Below are 22,294 nucleotides of genomic sequence, written 5' to 3' on the forward strand. Positions count from 1 at the left end.
GCGAAGGATGGTGGGACATAACTCCCAAGTCACATTCTGTGCTGTCTTGTGGGAATGTATTTCTCACACTTCTAATTGTATTTTTCTCCCTCTCCCATCAATAATATAATTGCCCTACTGGTGACAACATTTCATGATTGCTCAGGCAGTACCTGAACTCAGTGAACCAAAATATCCCTTTTCTGGAAAATCACAAGCAGTGGTTTAAAACACTTAACAAAGAAAACTGGGCAGAACGGCATTTGATGACATATTTATTTCTGCCATGTTGTACTTGTTGGAAAAGGCTGCCAACTATAGACTCCTTCTTCCCACAGGATGGGAGCAACAGAGTGGATGCATTTCTGACACAAAAAACTTCCCCTGCGCCTCCGGGCACATCAGCCACCTACATTCAACAGAGGTATATTACATGCAGAGAGATGGTTACATCATTCTGAGGCTCCATGTTCCGCAGTGCCTGCAAATTGTCATGAGGACTACTTGGCTGGAAGAGTTGCCCAGCACTCATCTTGTGAAGGGATGTTAGACATCCCTTAAAGTTTTGTGCATTTTAAGAGTGGTCCCTTCTACCACACTGTTCTTCTGACATTTGCCCAGGGAGACTTCTTCATTCCTTGGGCTGCCTTCACTTCATTCCACTCCAGTTTGACATCAGGTACTTCATCCTCAGGCTCAGGGTCTTCTCTGAGGACCCCTTGGGGTGCAGCAACCACAATGGGCAGGGGCCCACATTCATCACGAAATTCTACCACATAGAGTCTTTTCTTATTGGCTAGGTCCTGGTGAGTTTCCTGTATGGGCAAGATAAAAGGAAAGAAGTTCTCAGCTAAAAGGAATTCCCCTTATCCAATTCCAAACCTAGCTTGCCGACCAATCTTGATGTTTTGTATACCTAGCGCCAGGTAAACAGACATGTTGTCTTTTTCCTAAACAAACAGAAGATGCTTTTAAGATCCAGAAGAACAGAACATGACCAACAAACCACTTTCTGAAGGTAAAAGCCCAGCTAACAGCCCCCTTCTTTTAAAGTATGCTTAAAAATGACTTCCTTTCCCTTCCATCTCTTTAGCTAAGTAGTTTTCCTATCGATATGTTGATGGTCCCATTAAAAGGAGGAAATTTGAAAAGACCCTCATAAGGCCCTTTTCCATAAAAAAATCCCCTCTTCTAGCCTGCACGCTACATATGAACAACAAACAGCCCCTTCAATACGAACTTTCTTGTTTGGGCAGGAAAAGATACAACACTGCAAATCCCCCTGACTCAAGACTTCTGAAGGCCTGGGAGCAGGTGTCCCACGCCTGCTATCTCACTGCTTCTAGACAGACTCACCGAGGGAGTGGCATCATCTATGCTCTTCCTTACCCCTTCCAATTATCATAGTCTGCCTCTGCCACAGAACTCAAAAAAAGACTGGAGTGACAGACACCTTCAGTTCTGGTGGCAGGATATCTATCTGCCAGTGGTTGCCAAATAGCCCCTGCTCTTTCCTGCTCCCCCAAACTGTTTTAGCCACCTGTTCATGGCTGGCTGTGTTAAATCCCAGGATGGCCTTGTGCTCCTCTTAGTTCCATTAAGCCCATGCTCCTTTATGAAGAAGTGCCAGACTGGGGCCAAGATTATGCATCAGAATGCAGTTTCTGTAGTGGGCCCTTTTGTTCAAAAACAGTAAGAGTGAACATATATAACTGGGGCAAGCTTTCACACAAAGCTACAGAACTGTATTTAATTTCATATATACATGGCTCGTATCATGTAAATGTTCTCAAGATCCCCAGCACTCCTCAATTTTTGACTTCTAAAGGCTGGTACAGATGTCTTCCTTCCAATGTCTTAACCTCTGTTAAGGGATCAGGAATGTCTATGGGGCTCTTGCACTCCCTTCCCACTCATCTTTTCTTTTATTTCTTTGGCCATGGCTAAGGCAGACATTAGCATAGATCATTCCAACCCTGGTGTCAAAACCTCGGAGAGCATTAATTGTGGTTGTTAGTTGCTGGCATTTTAACCATTGTTAAAGCTGGCAAAATGAAAGTGGGAGAAGTCTGTCTTGGGCTGAAAAGGGAATGTTTGATCATACCTCCATCCCTTCTCCTATATTCACGGTTAAGAGACTGGCAGCACCATGCATGCACTAGGCTGCTTTCTGGTAAGAAAACTGCAATTTTAGAACCATTTCTGACTTTGGTTTCTAATATTTAACACACACACCCTCCAACTTGGCACAGGAAATGGTGACAAACCGTAACATCTCCAGACTATGTCTGCCTACGGACCACTGGCTATAAATCCAACTCTTGCAATTCAATAAACACAGCCTGCAGTTGCCTACTCTGTAACCTACCTGTCTTGATAATCCCTTGAAGAGCGCTCTGGTGAGATTCAATAGATTATTAGATCCATAAAGTTTGGCATACATGTCTTTAATCCCAATCAGCTTGCACATAGTAATGATAGCTCGGTGACAGCAAAGTCCATATCCTGCAGAGGGGAAAAAGGTAGTTGCTAATTAATTATCATTAGCATTTACCATCAATGTGGAATTAATATGGCAAAGATTTCATAGTTCTGAGCTATTTAACACAATCTATCAGGCCCCAAGACTCTTGCAGGCGTTTCTGGCTCCTAGCATGTAGTGGTTAGCGAATATCAGTGTAAATACTGTTTGGTTTTCATCAGGCCTTGCTGATCCTTGAGTCAAACTTCAGAGATTAGTCTTTTCAGCTAATCTAACTGAAAACAATCAGATATGCACATGTAGGCCTCAAAACCTCCCTCCTCCCAGAAACAGGGATTCTAGTTACTTTCCTTTAATGCCAGTTTTAATTTATGCCTCTTAAATATATTTCTTGTCCTGCATAAGCCTCTGGCATGGTGCTCTGCAGTGTCGTCTTCTCTGTTCATTCTAGATTATCATTAAGGGATGGGGTGTGTGTGTGTCTGAGCTGAAACAAATCTCAAATCCTATGAATTTCCAGGTGAAAAAGCCCACCACGATACTAAAAAGACTGAATGTATCCAAGGGTATCTTTACAAGAATTACATGGAATGCAGAATGTGAGATTTTCAATGGTTTTCTGATCAAGAGAACTACTTAAATTGTTTCCTTCCAGTACTCTTTGGGACACACCATCAGTTAAAGAGGATTGTAGAAGGGTATTTGCTTTTTATCAGGAAAAACAGACCCTTTAAGTAGAGCTGCATAAGAGTCTAAACACTGAAGAACTCAAAGAGTTCTGACTTTTGACTGAGGGAAAGGTTAGAGCTTTCAGGGATCAGAAAGGAGTGTTTGCTATGGCACTGCTACAAAAGTGACAGGACTCAAGTGATATTCGTTTCTGGAGTTTGGTGGAGGGGGATATGTGTCTATCCTTGAAAAGCACTGGTTGCTGCTTTGTTGCTAAGCAAACTTTTGCAATTATTTATTTTCCGTTTTAATTTACCACTTGCTCAAAGCTTTTTCTTCTGTAAAAATTGGCCTCTACAGTACACATAAAGAGCAGGCTAGATCGACTTATCAACCCCAAGTTTTCTAGCTACTCACTTCCACCTTTGCAAAGCAGGAAGATTAAAGCTTCTCCATCACTTTAAAGCCACCAGAATGAGAAAAAGGAAAGCATTTCATGCATCGCTATTACTTTTTAACGGTTATGTAGCACCACTTTTGTGATAGGTATGATAATGTTCGTTTATCTCATAAGCCAAGATTCAATTATGGGCCACAGGAATGGAAAGTCACAATCATGTAAAGGGGACAGACAGCCTGGCAACAACAGATACCGTAGGGTGGTAAAAGCTAAAAAGGCATAGATCTGATCTGCCCTGGATGGGAGACCACTGAGGGTTGCATATGAGATTACTCAAGGACGGAGGTGCGGAATGTAAGAGCAGTGAAACTCTAAGGAGTTTTTGCTCAGACAGACTAACACAGCTACAATTTTCTTGTTCATCAAGATTCTATTCTTTACAAAAATCACTCCTCCTTGGACTTCTGGAATCTTGTGAAAATGATTTTATTCTGGAAAGCTTTTGACATTTTTACTACTTGAAGCTGCAGACTGCACCGAAGATCAGAATGACTCCTTTTAAAAAAAGTCTTTTGATTCTTGCTGCTTTTATTTTAATGTCTTAAAAGTTTTGCTGTATTTATGATTGCTTTCTTTTTGCTGCTGGCTTTAACGTTTTCTTTTTAAATCTTGCAAGCCTCATGTTACAAACTGCTTTGTTTGTCATTTTTATGGCAGAAAAGGTATGAAGATAAACTCCCTATATGACCAAATAAATGATATTCTAAACTAAGTGATAACAGCATTATTAGGAGTTGCGATCCAAATGAAGCTCTACATGGCTTCATAGTCACACAAAGCAACACTGGAGAATGGATACTACCATTCTGGAATGCTCTGGCATAAAGCAGGAAACCTCAGTTTAATGAACAGAGCAGCCACCAATGCACAGAAACCTCTTGCTTGTAAACAGCTATGCACACACTGCCTCTGTGGAAAACTTCCCTCGGGTCGTTTTACCATACATTTTATGTCCTGAACATATCTGGGGCAGCAGTTGGTTGTTTCCAATGCAAATAGAGCAATTTCCATCCAATTTGAAATAATCTACAGAAATTCTGTCTTGAGCTGGACAGAAAAAAGTGACATAACAAAAAGAGAATATTCGGGACAGCTAACAAAGGAAACTCTAGATAAATAGCTTCTCACAGATCACTCAGACGTAATTATGTCAAAAACCGGATTCTGCCTGCAAGCATGAAATCAATATTTTCTCAAAATGGCAGAACAAATGGCTCTAGATGGTTATCATATGTTTTTCAATTATAAGAAGGGGGGGATGGGGAAATATTAGTGCAGCAAAGCCTGTGGCTTGCTAATAATTTCTTTTCCTCCATTTACCGAGCACCAAGCTTGCCTGGCAAATTGAAATAATCTTGAAGAGACTTCTTAATGGCTTATTAATAAAATGCAGTAGATCACAGTTGGGTTTTTAAAATATTTATAGGGTTGAGTCATGTGAAGCAAGTCTTTGTTGAACTGCTTAAGAAGACTGTTTCATTCTAAGTAAAAGCCGCAGTAAAATATTTCTGTTTAATGATAATGGATTGTGATACTGTGGCAAAATATCAATGTAATATTCTGGGAAGAAAGGAGAGTTCAGCTTATACCCCTAGGCACCCAAACACATTAGCTCTATTTTCATTTAACTTTCTTTACATATAGTCTGGGCTGAAAATTCTGCACCTGAACAATCCACATTCTGCACCAAGGAGTGAAACATTCTGCAATTACATAGCTGTTTATTCTACATAATTTATTCTGGTTTCATTATTCACGGGGAAGAAATTGAAACCCAGTCACTGGAAATCTTATTCACCCACCTCTCTGGATGTAATGGTTTTAGCAAACAGTAAGTATATACACATTCAAGAGCATCTTTGCAGCCATAAGGGCTAAAAACTGGCTGAAGACCCCCCTCACCCACCAGAAAAAGAAATGTTGAGCTCAAGGGACTGGATGTGATCAGTATCACAGATCATCATTTGGTGTGGTGTTGTGTGATTATGAGTATTGGCCTATGATATGGGAGAACCAGGTTCAAATTCCCCACTCTGCCATGGAAGCTTCAGGGTGACTTTGGGCCAGTCACACACACACTGAGCCTAACCTACCTCACAAGGCTGCTATAAAGGACAATGGAGGCAAGGAGAACAATGTAACACCCACTGAGGAGAAAGGTGGGGTATAAATGAAGGAAATAAAAAAGTGCATAAATGCAGCTTCAATTTGGATTATGGCCATATAGGGAGGTGAGAGGAATTTGACACTTTCATTTGGTTTCACTAATCAAGGCAGCCCCCGCCCAGGTTATTAGCATTTTAAAAGGGGAAATGTGACATCACTATTAATTATAAGCCACAATATATCCACCTCCCTCTTCCAAAATACTTCCATCTGTCAGCTGCTAACTAGGGTCTAAGCTCAGTTCAGTGCATTCAGTATGGACTTCTGTCTGCTGGACTTAATTTCAAAGAGAACTGCTTCTAAGTTATTTTACTTACCCTTGTTTTTCTTTTTCATCCGGATGGTTGTTTTTTTAAATGTAACTGCAATATCATGATAAACTAGAAGCAGAAAGGAAAGCATTATGGAATAATACTTGCTAAATATGATGATTCTCCAGCTAAGCTACATAAAAGCTCACCACTCAATGAAATCTCTCTTTGGGAGAAAAGCAGGCTACAAATGCTGTAAATAAGTAAATCTGCAGAAAGTTCTGCACAGTGAAATACCACTAATTTCAATAAAAGCTCAGCATGTTGTACATTTCCTGCACATAGGCTTCCCAATCCCCAGGTCCCAGCAGGGGATCTCCTGGTTTTACAAGTTTCCCCCCGCCCCCCAGCCAGCTAGCTGGCGGGGGGGGAAGCCCCACCCCCCACAGCCCCAGATCTCCAGCAGTTTTAGGGAATGATGGGGAATTGATCCGCGGATAACAAGGGCTCTGGCGGGGCTGTGTTTTGAGGTAGAGGCACCAAATTTTCAGTATAACATCTAGTGCCTCTTCTCAAAATACTCCCCAAGTTTCAAAACGATTGGACCAGGGGGTCCAATTCTATGAGCCCCCAAAGAAGGTGCCCCTATCCTTCATTATTTCCTATGGAAGGAAGGCATCTAAAAAGGTGTGCTGTCCCTTTCAATGTGATGGCCAGAACTCCCTTGGAGTTCAATTATGCTTGTCACACCCTTGCTCCTGGCTCTGCCCCCAATGTCTCCTGGCTCCACCCCCAAAGTCCCCAGATATTTCTTGAATTGGACTTGGCAACCCTACCTGCACAGAAAATGCTCTGCAGTAGGATAGAGGCAGCATTCCAGCACATCAAATTCTCAATGGTGAAACATGAATATGTGTTATTGCCATTTGTGACAAACTGGGGTTCATGATAGTGTTCTCATGGAAATACTTTTCATGCTGGAAATGTGACAAGTGTGAACCAGCTTTTTATGTTTTCTGATCTGCCACAACCATCTTTTTCTCTCAATCTCAATACAAAAACATTTGGAATAAAATATGAACATGCTCACACAAACACATTTGTCTTCAACCTGGTCCAAACACTCACAGACAGCTCTTGATTCCCATCCCTTAATTCCATCAAGGCCTGGCAGATGGATGGATGTGTGAACTGATCTACCTACATTGATGGGTAATGTTCAAAGAGAAATTTGAGATATTTTCCTTGTGTGCTCAAGTACACACCCACTATAGTCAATTAAGCAGCCAGCAGTTCCATCTTGGTCTAAACTTTTGGAGCCAAGGCATTGAAACACACTTCGAAGAAATCAGAAATCTTACATAAACATTTAGAGCAGCAGAGTGGCAAACAAACAAACAAATTTCCTACAAACAACAGAAAGTCTTAAAAGTCTAATACTTACTTGTGTGGTCTTCGTATCTTTCAATATAGTGTAAAAAGCGAATTGCTTTGTTCTTTGCCTAGAAGAAAAGCCCAAGAACACTTAAAAAAAAAAAAGTCAAGCACTTACTATTTTAATTTCACAGCTAATCAAATTAAAAATAAAAAGGAGGAAACATTAAAATAAAGTTATTTCTGCCAACATTGTGCTGTACTGGAAAGTAATTAGCTTAATGAACTAAAAGGGATTCCAAATGAAATTTGGACTTCACCACCTAACTATGCTTAATCCAATCTGAAAAAATAAATCCACACAAGTTACCAGCATGATTTCTCACTCATGCCAAGCTAGTCATCTGTGGATAAAAGAATCAAATTTTCCTAAGGTTCTCCTGATGCTTCATGTGGAGGAGACAAGTTTGTGCCAGAGTCAACCAGTCCAGGAGCCATGTCTCAAAGGAAGAATAATTTCTTTGCACACAGAAGGTGCCAGTTCAGCAATCTCAGGTGCCCGGAAAGACCTTCCTCTGCCTGAGACTCTGCTAGGCTTGCCAATCCCCAAGTCCCAGTTGCGGTTCTCCCACTTTTGCAGGCTCCTTCTTGCCCCCAGTCAGCTGGCTGGTGAGGGGAAGCTCCAACCCAACAGCCTCCATGTGCCTTCAAACCTCTGAAGGCTTAAGAAGACACTGGGAACCGTTGCTTGTAGAAAAGTGCGTGTGCACCTTTAAGAGTCAGGCTGAATGGGGGCGGGGTGAGCCTGAAGAACAAGGAGCCTGTTGGAAGGGAAGGAGCCTAGAAGTTCTGTTTGCTTTCCAGTTCCTAAAGCTGTTTGCACACTAAAATAGTAACCTCTGGTGAACTGGGTTGAGTATAGAATAGTCAACAACTCCCATGGTGAGTAAATTGCCCCAGTGGGGCCACAAAGTGTGTGCTTCCAAACTGTGTTTATTTTGGCTGCTGTGTGCATGTGCATGTGTGAGAGAAAGTGGAAGTGCTGGGGAATGAGGAAATGAAGACTGTATTCTGGAGAACTGCACTGCTGTATTTTTATTTATTTATTTTAGGGAATGAGAAAGTCTCCTGGCTCCACCTCCAAAGTCCCCAGTTATTTTCTGATTAACACTTGGCAACATTAGACTCTGCAGAGCTGCTGCCATTCAAAGTAAATCTGAATCAAATGGGCCAATAACCTGACCTGGTATAAGGCAAGCAGGAAACACACAAAATCTGAATGCTCCAGGGAATGCTACCCCATGTCCTGTGTGCTAGGCCTCGAGAGAATACAGGCATTAAGAGTGGAGACAGTAGCTTTCTCAATTGGTGTGGTACAGAATGGGCCTGGGTCCTGGCAACTGCCCAAACACATTGACTTCTGATGCAAAGCAGAGCTGGCCCTTTTCCTTTCTGTGCCAGTAACAGCTGGAGATACAGCTGCATCTGTGCTGGGGACCTTACAGAAAGGGATATTCATGTGCAGTCATGAACAATCTTTCTGAAAGGGGCATTTCACAAGTGGTTTGTAATATAGTATTGGGGGAGGGGGAGGTTTCAGCTGTTCAAAGAAAACAAATTTTTAAAAAATGGTTGAGGACAACCTTTGCATGAACCTAAATAGCCCTTTGGATATTGGCCCATATGAAGCAGCTGAGGACATGCCTATGCAGAAATGCAGCTTTGAGCAAGGCGACTCAGGGGAGAGACGCACTCAGAAATGCTTTTTTGAGGCAGGAATAGGAGCAATAGGGGAGCTTCAATGGCCAGAGCAGGATCTGTTTTTCACATATCCACAGCCTCTGAGCCCTTTGGCTCCATGAATGGTGGGTGTGGAAGTGGCAGAGACGGACGAAAGAAAGAAAGAAAGAAAGAAAGAAAGAAAGAAAGAAAGAAAGAAAGAAAGAAAGAAAGAAAGAAGTTAGTTTCTGGACAGGAGGAGGCATCACATATGGAGGACAAGCCTAGCAATGTCTAAACGAGCAGAATTTAATTTTTATGGACTAAAGTTTCTTTAGATGACTTACTTTTCGTAATGCAATCATCCTGTCAGTTGCTCTTCCCACCGCGAAGCCTGAGGGACACAAGCAGATTGGTAAGTAAGCAGGAATACCTCAGCTGGAAGCTGGCAAAAGTATGCAGATGTCTCCATACGTCATCCCCATCAATAATACCAGCAAACGTGTCAAAAGTTGCTCTCCGATATTTTTGCTTTGTTTCTCTTAATGACTCTAAGACACCAGGAAAGACAAATCTATCTTCTGGCTCATTTTTATTCTGCCTTTCCTCTAAGGGGCTCCAGATGATGTGCATGGTCCCCACTCCTGTGTTTTATCCTTACAAGAAGAGGTATGTCTTTACTTGCTAAATGTGCATTGAAGTGTATTTTCCAAGTAAAATGCTGTCAGTTTTTTTTAAAAAGCATTTTTGTCAGGACTCTCTTCAGACGGGGATAAGTAAACCACTGTATGTTGCAAAGGCAAACGTGCCCTCTAAAGTCAAGAGGTTTTAATAACATAAGAGCCCTACTGGATCAAACCAGTGGTCAATTTAATCCATCATCTCACACAGTGGCCAGCCAGTTACTCTGAAGAGTCACCAACAGGGCAGGCATAAAGGCCAAGGCCTTCCCTTGATGTTGCCTCCTGGCTGCAGGATTCAGAGATTTACTGCTTTAGTCACCATGGTTAGGAGCCACTGCTAAACCTCTCCTCCATGAATCTGTCTAATTCCCCTTTAAGGCTATCTATACCTGTGGCCATCATTACACCCTCTGGCAGAGAATTCCACACTACAATCACTCATTGCACAAAGGAATATTTATTTTTGTCTATTCTGAACCTACTGCCCATCAGCTTTATTGGATGTTTTCAAGTTCTAGTATTTTGGGAAAGGGAGACAAGAAGCAGACTTCTACTCAGGGGCAGAGGCTTTTATCCTACTATAAAACATGCATGGTAAGCACAGTTGTCATTTTTTTAAAATCTGAGCAAGTGCCCATGTGAGCTTACAAAACCAAGCGACTGACTAAAAACCCTGTGTGCATAATGCATAGCAACAGATCCAATCCACAAGTTCTCTGATTCCTCTCCTGCACCCCTTCCTAGGTGTGTTGTTCACTGGCAGGAGTTTTCTGCCACTCTCAGTAAGTGCCAACTAAAAGGAAGAAGATGATGGAGAAGAAGATATTGGATTTATATCCCGCCCTCCACTCCGAAGAGTCTCAGAGTGGCTCACAATCTCCTTTACTTCCTCCCCCACAACAGACACCCTGTGAGGTGGGTGGGGCTGGAGAGGGCTCTCACAGCAGCTGCCCTTTCAAGGACAACCTCTGCCAGAGCTATGGCTGACCCAAGGCCATTCCATCAGGTGTAAGTGGAGGAGTGGGGAATCAAACCCGGTTCTCCCAGGTAAGAGTTTGCATACTTAACCACTACACCAAACTGGCTCTCCAGAAAAGGAAAAAAAACATGGAAACAATTATGTTGAAATTATACCAGAGTTTTACTATCACATATGTTAAATACAGGTAGATTGTTGAACAGGTAAAGTCCAAATCCACTATCACATAAGTACAGGTAGTAAAGTCCAAATCCATCAGCAGCAACAATGTCAGCAAAGCAACCATCCAAAATAGGGTGAAGAGTCTCTAAAAGAAAGTAGTTTGTCTCAGAATCACTCCTAGTTGACTCCTGTGTAGACAAGTGTGGAAAAAAGTGTTCAAGCCCGGTGATCATTTCAGGGTGTAGTTCCCTTTATCAAGAGCATCAATTTCAAAACAGAACAGCAAGCCCTCAAATATTCAACTTCACTTCTGCAGAGATTTCCAATAGGTTAGATTTTCAATGGGGAGGGGCCAGAGCTCCATGGCAGACTATCTTGCTTTGCATGCAGAAGGTCCCGAATTCAATTCATATAATCCCCACTTGAAAGGATTAGGTAAAAGTTGATATGAAAGACTCACCTGAGATCTTGAAAGCTGCTGCCAGTCGGAGTAGATAATACTGACCCTGAAAAACCAGAGGCCTGACTGTATAAGGCAGCCGCATGTGTTCAAAAAAACCTAGGACTGAAACATCCACTTACCAGCAGCTCCTTTTCCATTTCCCACAGCCACCAGGGCACTAACAGATCTTTTTCTTCCTTCCTTTGCTGTCATATTAAATACGTGCTTCACCTGAAAATAGAGGAAAAAATTTGCAAAGAGACTGACATTGGCTACTTATTTAATAAATCAAATCTAAAGAAGTGGTCATTTCTTCCAAGATTATTTCACTTTTGTGATAAAGATGCCCTTTTGTAGTTGGGCTCAACACAGAGCAGAGTTTTGTTTTATTTTTATTAGGTGCTGAGTACACAATGTCCCTGGCAGATGGGTAGGCTGATAAGTTTGGAGGCCTCATGATAACCTTGCCTGTTAAAAGACAGGAACAAAGAAAATAAAAAATCGGGGTTTTTTTGTTTGAAGTTATGCCTCCTGTAATACTTGACGCTTCACACTTCATTGCAGTTACCAGGCTGAAGAAATATCACTGCACATTAAAAAAATAAATGCAGCAAGACATCAAATCCTTGCTTTATTTCATTTTATATGCTGACACGTTTGTTGAAGTGGTGAGTTAACCTGCTGTGCCATTTGATGGTGGAGACGGGAAATTTCTTTTCAGCTGGCAGAACATGGGGAGTACTGAGACAGCTGTGGCTATGGATGTACTAAAATGCAGGATATGGGGAGGAGGGACTGGTAGCAGATTTGCAGAGCTACAAAGATGCCAAGCACTGCACCAGCAGAGAGGAATCAGTCTTTCAAACAAGGTTCAAATCCCTGGCATTTTCAGTTAAAGGACCTCTCAGGTGTTGGGGAATACCATTCTGGGCCCAAGGCCCTGCAGAGTCAAAGCAGACAACACTGCACTCTGAGGTATGGTAAAATTCTACTGCTTGAAAGAAAGGGCTGGTTTCAAAACCCAAATCTGGAAGGACGAAGATGGATGCTTCCTCTGTACAGACTCCCAAGCCCAAAGTTTTGTATCTCAGGAAGCTCAAGAGAGTGAGTGCCACAGTTACATGGACTTTTATCTACTGGGCTATTCATGCATTCAGAACAGGTTTATGGGATTTAATTATGGGAAAACATCAACCACACTACTGTGGCATGTACATGTGACGGCTTTAACCCAGGCAGCACAACACTTCCCACTGCTTGCTGGGTGGAATGTGGCTGTGAGAGCATCATGGATTAAGTGCTGATTTCTAGTATCTGTGACATCATCAATGATAAGCAACCTAATGTCTGCACACCATGTCTGAATTATCTGGGCATCTTTATTAGCAGTAAAGCATCAGATCTGCATGCCAAAGATCTCAGGTTGCATCTGTAGATCAGCTGGCAGGTGATGTCAAAGTCTTCTTTGAGATCCTGGATTGCTGCTGCTTGTTAAGGCTGACAATGCTTGACTTTTGAAGGACTCAGCAGAAGGCAGCTCCATATTTTTTGTTATTCTTTTACATGGCCTTAAGGCTTAAACCACTTTCTTAATCTCCTGCTCCCTTTAGGAAAAGGAAACATAGAACACTCTGTTAAGGAGCAAAAATTATTTTTGGAACTCCAGTATGCAATTTAATGCATCGTTTATTTTTTAACAAAATATGAAGGCAGAAACTGTTGAACTGAGAAAAAATATCACCCAACATAATTAAGATCTGGTTATAAAGAAAGAATGGAATAAATTTTTATACAAGCGCATTATAAGAATCTATTTAAAAGTCATAATTTTCTGTATAAGAATTTAGTGGAGGAAGAGAAAAATAAATGAAATCTTAATTTCAGTGCCCTCCTGCCTCAGTTTCAGTGGCTTCATTAAAATTTAAATAGCTGAACCCTGTGCTAGTCATACATGTAATACCCCAAAATAGTTTTTGCCCGCACTTATGAGCTCTGTCTCCAGGAATATAATCCTGAGGGCAGCTGCATAAAGGGGACACAACATTGCATTACTGAGCAGTTCAATATATGTGGCAATGTACAGCAGGCTGCCCACAGACTTTCTGAGAAGGAAGAGAGCTTTTTTTTTTTGAGGGAGAAATCCCTCAAAAGGAGAGTAAAGTCACTTTTGCAAACTGAAGATTCCCCTTTACTGGCATGCAGTTGTGCACACAAATATCCAGGCCAGTAGAGACAGGATACTCGCAATATTTTAATGATGGCTAAGACACTGGGAGTTGCCCAGAATACAACATACTCCCCGGTGCAAATTCCCCCCTTCAGCTCAGCCATGTTTACATGTTACATCAACATCACTGCTAGATGGATCCCTCTTAACCATGATTTGAATCTGATTAAAAATCCTAAAATCTAATCAGTGGATTGAATAATATGAAGGCAACCTGGTCCCTTCTGCATACTGAGGGGTTTGGGAATGCCCCTCTCCTCTGGGTTTCTGTCACACCCAGGCTTACCAACCTCCAGGTGGGAGTTGGAAATCTCCTGGAATTACAACTGATCTCCAAGAGGTGGCTTGCCATAAATCTCTTGTTTATTACTTATTTATTTAAAATATCTATTTCACTTCTTCTGGAGATAATAGCTGCTTTGGAAGGTGGACTGCATGGCATTATACCCTCCCTTCCTTAAACCCCACTCTCCCAAGCTCCACCCTCAAATCTCCAGGTATTTTTGAATCCAGAGTTGGCAACTCTATCCCCACCTCTAGATAACCACACAAGGCCTAACTGTCTTATTTGGACATACATGTGTCTACACAACATGGATTATTCCCTAATAAAATCAACAGCACAATCAGTCTGCTTGGGATTTGGATGTTAGGTCCTGTTGAGGATTCCTCTAAGTGGAGCAGGCACACTGGGTGGAAGGTGCCTCTCTTCTGGTCACCTTCGTAGTGTCTGATCTAGCCCAGGTTGAACCAAGGAAGTGGGATTTGAAGGAGATGTAAAGTTCCTCCACTTTGTTCCAGAAGGTGGCAACAGCAGCACATGGAAATGAGTTAGCTAAGCCACTGGGCAGGAGATACCAAACTCCCCTTGTCAGCTGTTTCTAAAGGGAAATGTGCCCAGTCACCCATTACAATCAGAACTATCACATCTCTCTTAAAACTCTGTAAAGGCCTTTTAGGGTTGACAGTGTACACAGGCAGCTGAAGATTGTTACTACATCAAGTGTCCTGAATCAAACAAGCGCCTATGCTCTGTCCCCCTACTGCATAAGAGCAACATTTCCTCTCTCTCTCACTCATTCTGGAGAAGAAGCAAGCAGCTGCAATGTATGATTGTCTTACAAAGCAATCTAAAACTTACAACAATTGGTGGTGGAAAGTGACATCAAATCACAGCTGACTTATGGCAACCCAGTAGACTTTTGAGGGTAAGAGATGGTTTGCCATTGCCTGCCTCTGTGTCACGACCCTGGTATTCCCTGGAGGTCTCCCATCCAAATATTAGCCAGAGCCAACCCTGCTTAGCTTCCAAAATCTGATTTGATTGGTCTAGCCTGGGTTATTCAGGTCAGGGCTTACAGCTTTTACAGATACAAAAAATGTTTTATGATTGCATGCTTAATTTTGCCTTCCCTCATGATTCAGCGCTAGCTGTTCAATAACACATCTAAGAATGCTGACCATTCTCATATAAACATTACTCAGAAGCAAGCTGCACAGAGTTCAAAGGAAGTTCCTGCTAAGTAAACTGCCACAGGTTTATAGAGGGATGGAGTAAGACCACTAGAAAACACAGAGCAAAACAAACAGAGCAAAACAATTTCAGGGAGTGGAATGAGCCCTGGGAACAGCTAGTTGCTGTTGTACAGTGTGTAAGCCACTTAGAACAACTGGCACATTTCTGAACACTGCACACACACACCCACACACAAACTTTCTATGCACAATGCACAAAACAGAAAACATTCATGCTGCATTTATACAGTGTTCCTGCGTGATGTGCTAGAGCTTATTTGCATGAATTCCATGGCCTCTTATCTGTTTCCTTATTTCACGGAAGTATTTTATGCTATCTCATGGATTGCTGCCTTGAAGTGGCAAGAGGGCTTGCACGGTTCAGTGAGGCTGTGGGCTATGCTATGGAAAGCCACCCAAGATGGACAAGCCGCAGCTGAGAACTCAGACAAAATGCGATCCACTGGAGAAGGAAATGGCAACCCACTCCAGTATCCTTGCCAAGAAACCATCAGAACGGGATATGGAACAACTGATTGGTTTAGAACAGGAAAAGGAGTTCAACAAGGATGTGTGACTGAACAACAACAAAAATTTTTATGTTGTTGGTTTAACAAATTCGTTGTATTGTTTTTAATCTAGGAGCTGCCTCAGGTAGGTCTTTGGAGAAGTGGAATATATAGGTGCTTGCTAGTTTTCATGTCATCAGACTCTCCATGGCAATTTTTAAAATATTATTATTATTATTATTATTATTATTATTATTATTATTATTATTATTATTATTATTATTATTATTATTATTATTATTAATTTGATTTATATCCTGCCCTCCCCACCAAAGTAGGCTCAGGGTGGCTCACAACCTATAAAATCACATAACAATATAGTCAACAATTACATTTAAACAGATTCAGGTCAGCCATTAATTAAAACAATCTAAAGCACTTAAAACAATATGGTTCTAATATCAGGATATCCTTTCAGTTCAGTTGGATAATGGATGTTATTCCTGTTACTATATCGGCATGTCAGGATCAATTGAAGGCGAGCCAGAAAAGTATAGTCTTGCAGGCCCCACGGAACTGTGTAAGGTCCCGCAGGGCTCTAGCCTCCTCCAGCAGTTGGTTCCACCAATAGGAGACGGTGACTGAAAGGGCTCTCTCGCTAGTAGATTTCAGTCTAGCCTCCCTCGGCCTGGGAATCGTTAATAGATTTTGCATACCAGATCTAAGTACCCTTTGGGGAATGTGTGGGGAGAGACGGTCCATAAGGTAGACAGGTCCTTGGCCATATAGGGCTTTAAAGGTCATAACCAGCACCTTGTAGTGGATCCGCTATACTATTGGCAGCCAGTGCAGTTCCCACAGCCCTGACTGAATGTGCTCCCACCTGGGAAGGCCCAGTATCAGCCTGGCCACTACGTTCTGCACCAGTTGTAGTTTCTGGATTCAAGACAAAGGCAGCCCCAAGTAGAGGGCATTACAGTAATCCAGTCTCAAGGTGACCGTAGCATGGATCACAGTTGCCAGGCCATTGCACTCAAGGAAGGGAACCAACTGTCTCACCCACCTAAGATGAAAGAAGGCGGATTTAGCAGTGGCTAATATCTGGGCCTCCATTGTCAAGGAAGGCTCCAGTAGTACCCCCAAGCTTCTGACACTAGGCGCTGTTGTCAGTGGCACATTGACAAAAGCTGGTAAGGGAATTTCCCTGCCTGGGCCGCTATGACTCAGGCAAAGGAAGCAGAGAGTGAGTATAAATGGGCAGTCTTCGCAGTGGAGGACGGTAAGCAGTGGGGTGCTGCAGGGCTCAGTACTGGGTCCCATGCTCTTTAACTTGTTCATTAATGATCTGGAGTTGGGAGTAAGCAGTGAAGTGGCCAAGTTTGCAGATGACACTAAATTGTTCAGGGTGGTGAGAACCAGAGAGGATTGTGAGGAACTCCAAAGGGATTTGTTGAGGCTGGGTGAGTGGCAGATGAGGTTCAATGTGGCTAAGTGCAAAGTAATGCACACTGGGGCCAAGAATCCCAGCTACAAATACAAGTTGATGGGTTATGAACTGGCAGAGACTGACCAAGAGAGAGATCTTGGGGTAGTGGTAGATAACTCACTGAAAATGTCAAGACAGTGTGTGATTGCAATAAAAAAGGCCAACGCCATGCTGGGAATTATTAGGAAGGGAATTGAAAACAAATCAGCCAGTATCATAATGCCCCTGTATAAATCGATGATGCAGTCTCATTTGGAATACTGTGTACAATTCTGGTCACCGCACCTCAAAAAGAATATTATAGCATTGGAAAAAGTCCAGAAAAGGGCAACCAGAATGACTGAAGGTTTGGAACACTTTTCCTATGAAGAAAGGTTAAAATGCTTGGGGCTCTTTAGCTTGGAGAAACGTCGACTGCGGGGTGACATGATAGAGGTTTACAAGATTATGCATGTGATGGAGAAAGTAGAGAAAGAAGTACTTTTCTCCTTTTCTCACAATACAAGAACTTGTGGGCATTTAATGAAATTGCTGAGCAGTCAGGTTAAAACGGACAAAAGGACGTACTTCTTCACCCAAATGGTGATTAACATGTGGAATTCACTGCCACAGGAGGTGGTGGCGGCTACAAGCATAGCCAGCTTTAAGAGGGGATTGGATAAAAATATGGAGCAGAGGTCCATATATATATGTGTGTGTGTATATACACACACATATTGGCCACTGTGTGACACGGAGTGTTGGACTGGATAGGCCACTGGCCTGATTCAGCATGGCTTCTCTTATGTTCTTATGTTCCATACGCTGATGACACCCTGGATCTGGTACTGCAAGCCATGGCAGGATGGCTTAAATTGACTCAACTGAAGCTAAATCCGATGAAGACAGAGGTCCTTTAAGAACATAAGAGAAGCCATGTTGCATCAGGCCAATGGCCCATCCAGTCCAACACTCTGTGTCACATAGTGGCCAAAAATTTATACACACACACACATGTATATATATACACAATGGCCCATCCAGTCCAACACTCTGTGTCACACAGTGGCCAAAAATTTATACACACACACACACACACACACACATATGTATATATATACACACTGTGGCTAATAGCCACTGATGGACCTCTGCTCCATATTTTTATCTAACCCAAGCTCTTTAGCTTAGAGAAACGTCGACTGCGGGGTGACATGATAGAGGTTTACAAGATTATGCATGGGATGGAGAAAGTAGAGAAAGAAGTACTTTTCTCCCTTTCTCACAATACAAGAACTCGTGGGCATTCAATGAAATTGATGAGCAGTTAGGTTAAAACAGATAAAAGGAAGTACTTCTTCACCCAAAGGGTGATTAACATGTGGAATTCACTGCCACAGGAGGTGGCGGCGGCTACAAGCATAGACAGCTTCAAGAGGGGGTTAGATAAAAATATGGGTTACAAAATATGATAACATCAGGCAATCAGTAAGCAGATTACAACACCTGATAACACTGGAATCTAACAGCAACAACTCCTAATAAGACAAAATAATGCAGTTGGGCTGGAACAAGGGGGAAAAAACAGAACGGCACATGCAAACATCTGTTTAAGACAAGAGAATCAGTACAGGGAAAACATTATCCCTAATATGTCACCTTCTGAGTGAACAATTACACTACAGCTTTGCTTCTTCTATCAGAATCACCTCCTGAATTATTCTGTTTTGCACATTTTGCAAAATGACAGAAACATGGGGCGATCTTCATTGTGGCCTCAAGTAGACCATTCTGTGTACGATGGCCGCCATACATCACATACATGCAACCAAGTTGCACATTTATGTATTACCAGCACAAAAATGAATGAAATAATGATTTGTAGCAGCCTACAGTCAAGCTTAGCATGTCACAGCAGCTATATATATATATATATAGCTTGGTATATAGCTTGGTAAATAAACACCCTATTTCAGGTAACTTTCACTTGGTGAGAGCTACAAAAACATATTAATGCTGCCGCTTAATTATGCTGCAGCTGTAAACTTGTCAACCAAGAAGGAAAGACAGAAATTATTTTATTTTGACATTGACAGGGCAATCACAACAGGTTGCAAGTGATATAATGTTTTGTTACAGTTTTGCTGGGCTCCCAATCTCAGTACAACTGTCTAAATTAACAGCATACAAAGCTGGTTAGCAACTGTGGAGAATTCCCCCTCCCCACTCAATCTGAAAACTGTTTTTTCTCTGTCTGGAAGTGGCAAGGAGCCAGTTCAATGTCCTGCTAGATTACATCTATACATATGTGAATGGCCCTGGTAGGAAAACCAACTAAGGAATTTGGTCCTAGGAAGTCTCCAGGTGATTCCTGGAGATTTCCCAGAATGCCTTCCAGGAGGGCTCCCAGAATGCACCTGTGACCTTGGAAGACCAGGTCAAAGGGGAGGGAAGGAGTGATGTAAAGTGGGTGGAGAGAGGGGGTTAAGAAAACTTCCTTGAAAGGGGAAGTTGTTCTTTTTTTCCTTGGGATGCTTGGCTGAGAAGAATGCTGTGCTCCGGTCTGCCAGCAGCCAGCCATCTTTTTTTTACCATGCAGTCTCCCAGGTAATGGGGGTTGGACAAGATGACCCTGGAGATCCTTTCCAACTCTATGATTCAATGATAATGGGGCGAAGATAGGAACCTTGTAATTTTAAGATTATTTGTGCCTCAAGCACCATCACTGTAGAAGTATCTGGATATATGGATTTTATCCTGAGACCGTGTTATTAATACCTCCAGCTATGTCCATAATAGCAGAGACTTCTTGAGGAAATTGCAGTCCATTGACCATCTCCCAGAAAACAGCATTCTAGCCACCATGGATGCTGAGTCTCTGTACATCAACATCCCCCATAAAGATGAGACTACAAGCCATTAGAAACATCATCCCTGACAACATCACAGAAAATCTTGCTACTGAACTTCTGCATGTCCTCACCACTTCAGGGTTAGTGAAAACACACACTTCAAATCAATGGCAGAGCCATGGGCACCCACATGGTGCCAAAGTACACCAACATTTTCATGACAGATCTAGAACAGCATTTTCTGAAACTCCTACCCATTAGCACCTCTCCCTTACTTGAGATTCATTGATGACATTTTCATTGTCTGGAACCATGGCAAAGAAGCCCTTGAAAGATTTCACCAGGCTTTCAACAATTTCCACCCCACCATCAACCTAACTATGAATTAATCCACACACAAAGTAAATTCCATGGACACCACAGTACGGATAAAAGAGGGAGACGTAAGTACTACATTATATTGGAAACCAGCAGATTGGCAAACATATATAGATGCCTCCAGGTACCACGCCAACCACATCTAACAATCCATTGTCTATAGCCAAGCCCTACACAATATAAGATAACCACCGGAAGCAATGAAACTTTCATGCAAAGGGTGTAAATATGTGTATTTAGTGAGATTAAACAAAAACAAAACTAAGGAAAACTGAACATTCTTGAAATGTTTCCCACAAAGTCTCTCAACAGTCACAAAGAATGAAAGCCTCTTCAAATAGGACTTAGTGAAGATGTGCGTGAAGTCTTTAATTTCTTAGTGTTCCACTCGTGATGGTGTGGAGGAGAATAAGGAACTGCTTTTAAAAGGACTCCTCACAGATTCAATAGCTGGTTCTTCCTCAGCCTCTTTCTCCTGACGTTACACAGAGCCACAGCTCTACTCTTTACAACATGGATCCATGCATGCTCTAATTTGCTGCTGCCGGCTCTAACCCTAACCCCTACACTATAGCTGCATCGGCTCCAACCCCTAAGACAGAGATACTCTTTGAAGGATCTGCAACAGGCATTTTTGCAACTACAAAATCCTCCTGGTATGGTAAGAAAGATTACTGGAAAAGCCAGAACGATACCTAGGGACAACTTGCTACAAGAGATGCCTGAAGAAAATAACAACAGATCACCACTGGTGGTCACATACAGCTCACAACTCAAACCAGTCCAATGTATTATTAACAACCTACAACCCATGCTGGATAGTGACACTTTCCTCACACAGGTACTTCTTGCTTACAGACAGCCTGATAACCTGAAACAACTTCTCACCTGCAATGATAAACTACTTAACAGTAACATGGACTTTGGTATCAGTATCATACTCTAGAAAATGCAGATGCTCATATGATAAAATAAAAACCATCAAACATGATTATGGAGTGCCCTATATTTAATTAGTTGAGGGCGAATCTGTTCATGGCTGCTGTCAGATATAAATGATTGTGTCACCCTCTCAGCGTCAAAATTCAAAGGCGCAATAATCAAATACAAGAGAAATACAAGAGAAATAATACTGAGTAAGGTATTTTAAAATATTTTTGATTCTATCTTCTGCTTAAGGCAGTAGCCGTGTAAGTAGTATTAGACAGACAGACTCTGGTACCAAGGTCTGCAACAAACCAACTTTGCTCTCATATATATTCTAGCAACACCATCACTGGACACAGCAACATCAGCCACACCACCTCAGGTTTATACTCCAGCTCATCCTCTAATGTGATTTATACCATCATATGTCAGAAATGCCCTTCCACCCTCCATATTGGATAAACAGGTCAGTCCCTTTGACAAAGAATAAATGGATATATGTCTGACATTAGATATCACAATATTCAAAAAACAGTGGGGAAACATTTTAACCTTTTGGGAGATTCAGTTGCTGACCTAAGAGCAGTTCTCTTACAAAGGATCTTCAAAGGGAGATTAGAGAGACTGCTGAATTGCAACCAGTAATGAAGCTCAAGACATCCTCCTGGACTGAATCGAGACCTAAGTTTCCTGTCTCATGACCAATGCAGAGAAAAACAAAGAAGATAAAGGGGAAAGAGGCTGCTCAATGAAGAATCCAGTGAAGGAGGATGAAATAGTCATACATTCACTGTGAACATATGACACCACAACTGATCCAATCCTGAAGGGGGGTGATTGTAGTGCTGGTTGAGACCAGTAGGCACTTAGTTGGAAGAGCTTTGTAGATACCCTTATATGGCCCTGTAACATTTTCATGTTACATAATATCTAGTTCTTTTGGAATCTTAAAATCTACCCCACCTGGTTTTTTGTTTTTGTCTGTAGCCAGGAAGATCATGTAAGTTCAGTGCACACTCCTATATTTTATTTCCCCCTTTACGATGCCATTTGCA

The 22,294-nt window shown here is 42.0% G+C and overlaps 1 protein-coding gene across 1 annotated transcript in view; it reads right to left on the reverse strand.

Annotated features, from left to right (window-relative positions):
* Nucleotides 1–237: 237 nt before the first annotated feature.
* Nucleotides 238–22,294, reverse strand: part of MRPS5 (mitochondrial ribosomal protein S5) — a 69,941-nt gene continuing 47,884 nt past the window's right edge. Inside the window, exons 6-11 of the mRNA XM_060248375.1 lie at nucleotides 11,507–11,597; nucleotides 9,448–9,494; nucleotides 7,452–7,509; nucleotides 6,074–6,136; nucleotides 2,348–2,484; nucleotides 238–794 (exon numbers count right to left, since the gene is read on the reverse strand). Coding sequence (XP_060104358.1) covers nucleotides 570–794; nucleotides 2,348–2,484; nucleotides 6,074–6,136; nucleotides 7,452–7,509; nucleotides 9,448–9,494; nucleotides 11,507–11,597 — 621 coding nt within the window. The 3' untranslated portion in view covers nucleotides 238–569. The remainder of the gene's footprint in view (nucleotides 795–2,347; nucleotides 2,485–6,073; nucleotides 6,137–7,451; nucleotides 7,510–9,447; nucleotides 9,495–11,506; nucleotides 11,598–22,294) is intronic.

Source organism: Heteronotia binoei, chromosome 1, assembly GCF_032191835.1.
Source record: "Heteronotia binoei isolate CCM8104 ecotype False Entrance Well chromosome 1, APGP_CSIRO_Hbin_v1, whole genome shotgun sequence".
NCBI lineage: Eukaryota > Metazoa > Chordata > Lepidosauria > Squamata > Gekkonidae > Heteronotia > Heteronotia binoei.